We start from the raw sequence: 7,931 nt of genomic DNA, 5'->3' as shown, positions 1-7,931 counted from the left end.
GAAATGTCATAATGAAAGGAAAAACCTGGAGTCATAACACGGACAATCCAATGCGCAATGAAGGCTGAGCATTCACAGTTTAATCTAGAATCCTCTAGAGATACATGACTCAGGTGAGCACTGGTGTCCATGAATACCCCTTGCGTAAGGTGATTTACAATTTCCAGCAGCTTCTTACACCCGAACAGCTTCAGAATGCACTTTATTACATATAGATGTGCATCATTTTTAGACCTTACAAGCTGCAATATTTCATGTTGTAATCAAACAAAAATTTTAAAAGAAATAATCTATGAAACAACTGACTCTTCCATATACTCCTTGTTCAGCCACACTCTCCAGGCTTGTGTATACCCTCAGGCTCTCTGGAATTTCAGATGTGTCCTGCAGTGCACAAAGTGCAGTCTCTGTAGTCCAGCAACAGGAACACATGTAACCCTCTGCACGTTAGCGAATCGCTTGCAGGGTTGTTTTTTATTTTTTTTTAAACAGGAGAAATTTGGGTAACATTCCATTGTGAAGAATGAACACGTTCTCCAAACTATTATATGCAACTAGGAGCTTCCTTCTGGTGGGAGTAAAATAATTCTTACCCACCTAGTAACATTGATAATCGAGCGACGTTGCTGTTAAGGCTAATAACGTTGTTTTAAATGGTATTAGCAAATAGTAAATTAGCAGCAAGTACAAAGTTTACCACGGTGTCCCGTATTTTTCTTGTGCAGAGCTGCACAATGCCATTATGTAAACACGGCTGTTCCGTCTAGAAGATGTTTATTTTTGAAATCAGCCTTTTTTTTTTTTTTTTTTTTTTGCACCGGCGTGTTTTTCTCACGCTCTGTTAGACGGGGAATAATTAATCCCGGGGTCAGCCCGGCGCTGCTGCGGGGAAGCCGCCGCTTCGTCCCCCCGCTGGGCGCGGGGGGCAGCGCTCCCGCATCCTCCCCCCCCGCGGTCTGTCCCCGCCGTCCCTCCCCGGCCCGTCCCCCCGACGCTTTGCATACACGCTTCCCCCCGCCCCCCAACCCATAAACGCCTTCCCCGCGCCGCCGCCGCGCAGAGCCGCGCTGCCCTCCGCCCGCCGCGCCTCCCGCGCCGCCCGCCCATGCGCCGCGCTCCGCCGGCAGCCGCTGCGGTGAGTCGGGGCGAGCCGCGGGTGCGGACCCGGGGGTGCTGCAGCCGGGGGTGCTGCAGCCGGGGGTGCTGCAGCCGGGGGTGCGGAGCTGGGGATGCCGGAGCCGTGGGGTGCCGGAGCCGTGGGGTGCGGAGCTGGGGATGCCGGAGCCTTGGGGATGCCGGAGCCTTGGGGTGCTGGAGCCGTGGGGTGCGGAGCCGGCGATGCTGGAGGCGGGGGCGCTGCGGTGCCACCGCCCCCCGGAGATGCTGCGCCCCCCCCGCGATGCTGTGCCCGCCGCGCCTCCTGCCCGGCGGTGCGCGTTGTGCCGCCCTCGGAGAGTGTCAGCTCCTCGCTCGGGCTCCGCCGTCCCCCTCGGGGCGCCGGGGCGGCCGGAGCATCCCTGGGCGGGCGCGAGGGAGGGCTGGGAGCGAGCGAGCGCCTGGCTGCGCTGGGACTGAAACTTCGGCACGTGGTTATCGACCTGTGAAACAAACCAGGCGCATTTTAACTTCTCGCACCGCTTCTTTATCGGGTTGGGAAGGAGCCGGGCAAGCGGCTCTTTGAGAGGTGGGGTTGTTCAGGCTTCGCGATGGAGTGAACTGGGGGTAACTGGGAGTTGGGTTTCTTTGTCTGCATGCGGGAAGCAGCGGTGCGTTCCTAGCAGGAGCAGCGTGTCCTGCTTTCCATCTCGCTGCAGGTCCGAGGTAGCCCCTGGGTTCGTGCTGGAGGACTCCAGATAGGGTCGGGACTTCGCTCCGCGGGTGCAGCGACTGAAAGCGGCGTTGGTTAAAGTGATGAGATGTTTTGCGGGTTTACTTTCCTCCACCTTGTTTCACTGATTCGAAACAAAAACGCAACCGCGTAATTACAGGATCGTATTAGAATGAGCCGAGATCAAGGATGTGTCAGTCAGTCATTTGAAAACACTTGATTTTTCATTTGATTTACGTTCAAACCTGAAAGCTGCAGAGCTGTTAAGTAGGGCAGGGAGTCTGTTGTTTAGTCTTAAAGGAGTGTTTACTTCTGGGCTGCTGTGACAAGTAGCCTGTTGAAGTGCAATTATAAATCAAAGTTGCTAGTTCAACCTCTGTTCCTAGATAAAATCTATATATTTAATTCACTGACCACTTCTGGCCTTTTACATACAAATATTATTATTTTAAAGAAAAAAATGCCTCAAGGTAATTGGCTTATGTTATTAAAGATTAACATTTGCTCACTGACTGTAAATTGCATCTGCTGAAGTATTTGAGGCTTGTATAATTTCCAACACCAAATGGAGAAATCAGAGATGTCATTTATACATATTAATATTCTTGTAAGATTCTGGACTAAGCTAGTTATCAGCCACTGCAGAATGACATCTTTACAGAAACACTGCCTATTAGTGAATTATGATAATTGCTTGTAAGGGTGCTTGTTCAAATACTGCATGTGTGAACTCATCTCAGCATACACAGTGGAGGAAAGAGATATGTACAGATATGTATCTTGGTTCTGTTTGGGGAAATATGTTAGCTTATCTTAAATGTGAATTACCATACTTTGAATTCTTCTAAATAGATGACATTGTGGTGATAAAGGCAATGTTACTGGAACAGTTAAGGACTAGCATATGTGAAATCTGCAAGTGCTTTGTAAGAAGGGGTATTGCTTCCTGAAGGACCAGGTCGTCTGTTTTAGTGAGGTGAAATGCTGAGTGCCTCATTCAGTAGCTGTTTGAGAATGGCTCTTATAATTTTCTTCTTTTAAAATGGTGCTCATTATTATGGCTGTGGGTGGGCTTGGGTAACACACAGTCATCTACTCCTTCCCTCTGCACATGGTGTGTAGCTCACTAGTCTCGAACGTATGCGTAATTGCAGGGTGGTTTTTTTTTTATGTTTGCCTCTATTTTGTTGTGGTTATGGGCTCATTCTGAATGATGCTGAGCAAGCAGCAGTTGCAGGAGTACAGAGCCCACTGAAAGATCTGAACACTTGTATTTGCAGTTTCTGACGTGAACTCTACCTGCCCTATTTCTGAACTCTGTGTGCATGATGAAAGAAAGTTTCCAGTATACTCAGAATTCCCCCTGTATGTGGGGGAAAGGAAAGGAATTGAGTTTCCATAGAGATCCTGACAGGCCTAGACTGTGGTGTCTATGCATGCACTTAATTGGGATGGAGAACAGAGGGGAAATGAGCACCTTCAAATCCTGGTTACCCTATTGTCTCTGATCAGTGGGTGTTTAGCTCTTGTGCTGCTGTCTGGCAAGGAAACCTTGCAAGAGTCAGTCCTCAGTGTGAGGAAAGCCAGTCTGTGGAGATTCAGTGGATGCTTTGCACTGCATCATTTAAAATGGTAAAGTGCCCAGAAAGATTTCACCTTCCCATGTGTGTCTCCGAACTGTTTATGTGCTAGTATTTCAAGTCATGACCCCTTCTGTAATCCTTCAGTTCCGGCAGGTTTCAACCTGTATATGGTCAGTATAATCTTTTTGGCTATAGATTAAGTGGGTAATTTTAGTCTGAGCTTAGTGCTCAGGATCCTTGAATGCCATCTGAGTCTTTATTTGCCAGACAATAGAATTGAATTTAAGGTAATTTAAATTTTCTTGTAAAAGGATTTGGGCTATAAAGACGTACCGGCCTCCTTAAGCTGGTCTGTGCTTAGTGTTAGTACATTTAAGTGGGTTGTCTAGGGAGCACTGGTAAAATAACTTCAGAGTTTTGCCTGGTACAGTGAGAGAGGTACTTTTTTGCCCTGCGGCTCTGATGGGAAGAATTCCTTTCCATTTGGAGGATTTGGGATTGAGCACTGTATGCTGAGCTGCGTTTCTTGTGCGTTTTAATGCCAGTTAAGTGTCATCAGGAAGTCATGTTCCAGATTAAAGGAAATGAGCTATCTTACTTTTGCAGTACATTGTCTCTTTGTTCCTTAATTGATGTTGGTTTGAGGGGCTTTTTTTGCTGTGACTGAAGGGAAAGGTGTATCACAAGCTTGCTATTTGATGTGAAGAATGAATTGTTTTGTACATTTGCACAGCTAGCAATAGGAGGGTGGTACTGGGTATGCTGCAATTAATCTGGAGGTGTTCTGTATACACAAATTGATTGTTCTGAAGTGGAGTCTGTTGCACAAATTAATCATGTATAGTTCTGACACTTGAAGGTTATGGTCATGTGAATCTAGAAAACTGTATGTATTTATTTTAAAATACTATTTTTTGGGGGAGCTTGTAAAGCTCTTGTGGTTTTTTTGAGTTTTCCAATACGTGGGAATAGAGTTGTATAGTTCTGTATTGCTTAAGTGTACTTAGTAATATGAAAATGTTTGAATGTGAGAGAGGGAAGTGCACCTGAGAGAGGGAAGTGCATCCACATTGAAACCTTACACAGTTGGTCCCAGGTCATGCTCTGACTGAGCACTGGTTGCTTCCCAGGTAGGCTTTTGCCCTGTTCTTCATTTGAAGGTGCAGTAAAAGGGGCTCTGGGCATGCAAAAATCATAGCAGTTAGGGAAGTTTGGCTCTCTTCTTTCTCTGAGCTTCCTCTGTAGTTTGGAGAGAGAGAAGTGAGATTATTATAGTAGTGGTCACAGCCACGGTTTACACTGGCCTCTGTATACAATCTCCTATTACTTGCACTGTGGCTTTTTGGCCATTAGTTTTATATGACTGCCAATATTCCTCCCATTCCCTATGCTCCATACTGTTTTGGCTTGACTCGTAATCAGATCTGGAACCTTGCTGCTGTGATCTTGCATGGACCTGTATCATGGCAGATAACAGTAACATTCACCTTCAAATGGGGACTGAACAGCATTGTTTGTTAGGAGTAGGGTAGGATGGGGTGTCTTGGTTTTTTGTCTACTCCAAATTTAAAACAAACCAATAGCTGATGCTATGCCGCTTCAGGGGTGATGCCTCTGTGACTTCAACTGACAGTCAAAACACATTTCTCTGCCCATGTATATGCTGTATCACTATATCTGGTGGCAGCTGGCAAAGTTCAATATTTATCTCTAAAAAATCCACTCTTCGTATTTCTTGAAGGGTTTTCCAAGTATAAATTTATGATCATTGCTGGGTTCCCTTTTTTAAAGTTTAAAATTTTAAAGGTTTTTTTTTGTTTGTTTGTTTTTTATTCTCTGCTGTTGCATATGGGATCATTATACCAAAGCAAAGCTTCCTAATGGGATTAGTAGATTTTTTGTTGCCCATGCAGCTTTTGACATTCCTTAGGTATTCCGTCTGGTAGCTCTTCCTGCTATGATTCAGTACAGGAGAATGTTTCAAGCATGTGCATGTGTACATATGTAATGAATCAGCTGGTCTAGGTTGGGGAAGGGTGAGAAAATCAGTCCTGGTTCCTTTTCTTTCTCCTCCAATTTACTTGCTTGCTGTATTGCTGTGAAAGTTGGAGATCAGGTTTCCCAAGACAAACCTGCTCTTGGGCAACAAATCTGGAGTATGTAATTTATGAAACTCATCTTACAAAAAAATAAACACATGCCAAAAGCAGATGCAATTCTGTCCACTCATATATAAATTAAGGCTTCTCCCCGCCCATCTTATACTTTTTGGTATATAGACTTTTGGTATGTAAAGATAGACTTTTTGGTATGTAAAGATAATAACAAATTTGATTACCTCATTAATCTTACTGATTTTGTTTTCTTTCTTTATAGGTGTGAAAGAAAATGTCAGTCAGCATGCATGAAAATCGCAAATCTAGGGCCAGTACTGGCTCCATAAACATATACTTGTTCCACAAGTCATCCTATGCTGATAGTGTCCTTACTCACTTGAACCTTTTGCGTCAGCAGCGTCTCTTTACAGATGTACTTCTTCATGCTGGAAACAGGTCATTCCCCTGCCACAGAGCTGTCCTAGCTGCTTGTAGCCGCTATTTTGAAGCAATGTTTAGTGGAGGACTGAAGGAGAGCCAGGACAGTGAAGTCAATTTTCATAATTCAATTCACCCAGAAGTCTTGGAGCTTCTTCTAGACTATGCATATTCCTCCAGGGTTATCATCAACGAGGAGAACGCGGAGTCGCTGCTGGAGGCTGGTGACATGCTGGAGTTTCAAGACATTCGGGATGCTTGTGCAGAATTTCTGGAGAAAAATCTTCATCCCACCAACTGTCTTGGCATGCTGCTGCTTTCAGATGCTCACCAGTGCACCAAGCTGTATGAGCTCTCTTGGAGGATGTGCCTTAGCAACTTCCAGAGTATCAGTAAAAGCGAAGACTTCCTCCAGCTGCCAAAAGACATGGTAGTACAACTCCTTTCCAGTGAAGAATTAGAAACTGAAGATGAAAGGCTGGTATATGAAACAGCTATCAACTGGGTCAACTATGACCTGAGTAAGCGTCACTGTTATCTGCCTGAGCTATTGCAGACTGTGAGGCTGGCCCTCTTGCCAGCCATATACCTTATGGAGAATGTGGCCATGGAAGAGCTCATCACCAAGCAAAGGAAAAGCAAAGAGATTGTAGAAGAATCAATAAGATGCAAGTTAAAGATCTTACAGAATGATGGAGTGGTCACTAGTTTGTGTGCCAGACCCCGTAAAACTGGCCATTCACTTTTTCTTTTGGGTGGCCAAACCTTTATGTGTGACAAGCTGTACCTGGTAGACCAGAAGGCAAAGGAGATCATTCCAAAAGCTGACATACCAAGTCCACGGAAAGAGTTCAGTGCTTGTGCCATTGGCTGCAAAGTATATATCACTGGGGGACGAGGCTCAGAAAACGGAGTCTCCAAAGATGTGTGGGTGTATGACACCCTTCATGAAGAATGGTCAAAGGCTGCTCCCATGCTGGTAGCTAGGTTTGGACATGGCTCTGCTGAACTTAAACACTGTTTGTATGTAGTAGGAGGACACACTGCAGCAACTGGTTGTCTTCCAGCTTCCCCTTCAGTATCCTTAAAGCAAGTAGAACAGTATGACCCTGTGACCAACAAGTGGACCATGGTTGCCCCTCTGCGAGAGGGAGTAAGCAATGCAGCTGTAGTCAGTGCAAAGCTTAAGCTGTTTGCTTTTGGAGGTACCAGTGTTAGCCATGACAAGCTGCCCAAAGTTCAGTGCTATGATCAGTGTGAGAACAGATGGACAGTACCGGCCACCTGCCCCCAGCCCTGGCGCTACACAGCTGCAGCTGTTTTGGGTAACCAGATTTTTATTATGGGTGGAGATACTGAATTCTCCGCGTGCTCCGCTTATAAGTTCAACAGTGAGACATACCAGTGGACTAAGGTGGGAGATGTGACAGCTAAACGCATGAGCTGCCACGCAGTGGCATCTGGAAACAAATTGTATGTGGTTGGAGGCTACTTTGGCATTCAGAGGTGCAAAACGCTGGACTGCTATGATCCCACGTTAGATGTATGGAACAGCATAACAACTGTGCCCTATTCATTAATTCCCACGGCATTTGTCAGCACATGGAAGCACCTCCCCTCATAATTATGTGTGTGTTGCAACTACAAATTATCAGGTAAGAAATAGCAGCACTGAATTCCACTGTAATAATGCTTTTCACAAAGCTTTTCAGCAGCATCTCTGAGGAGGGTGAGTATATTCAATCCAGTTTTGCACCTGGAACAACTGAGACATAGAGTCACAGGCTGTTGTAAGCTAGGCACCATGTCTGTGGCAAAGCCAGGTGCTGGAAGTAGTTTGCCACCTATCTTGTAGCCGCATCTCTTCATGGGGCTTTTTCCTGCATGGTTTAGATGTTGAGAATGTTATTTTTGCTCAGTCCTTGTGTGGAAGTGCAGATAATTTGGAAACTGAACCCTGCTTTGTGTTCAGATATGAAACACAGG

At 45.6% G+C, this 7,931-nt stretch overlaps 1 protein-coding gene across 1 annotated transcript; it reads left to right on the top strand.

Annotated features, from left to right (window-relative positions):
- Nucleotides 1-1,092: 1,092 nt before the first annotated feature.
- ENC1 (ectodermal-neural cortex 1) lies at nucleotides 1,093-7,683 on the top strand. Its single transcript, XM_069879817.1, has 2 exons — nucleotides 1,093-1,135; nucleotides 5,788-7,683. The coding sequence occupies exon 2, from the start codon at nucleotides 5,800-5,802 to the stop codon at nucleotides 7,567-7,569; it is 1,770 nt and encodes a 589-aa protein (XP_069735918.1). The 5' UTR covers nucleotides 1,093-1,135; nucleotides 5,788-5,799; the 3' UTR covers nucleotides 7,570-7,683.
- The last annotated feature ends 248 nt before the right edge of the window (nucleotides 7,684-7,931 follow it).

This window comes from Phaenicophaeus curvirostris, chromosome Z (assembly GCF_032191515.1).
Source record: "Phaenicophaeus curvirostris isolate KB17595 chromosome Z, BPBGC_Pcur_1.0, whole genome shotgun sequence".
Lineage (NCBI taxonomy): Eukaryota > Metazoa > Chordata > Aves > Cuculiformes > Cuculidae > Phaenicophaeus > Phaenicophaeus curvirostris.
Note: the sequence above shows the minus strand (reverse complement) of the source record. Positions and strands in the feature narration are given on the sequence as shown.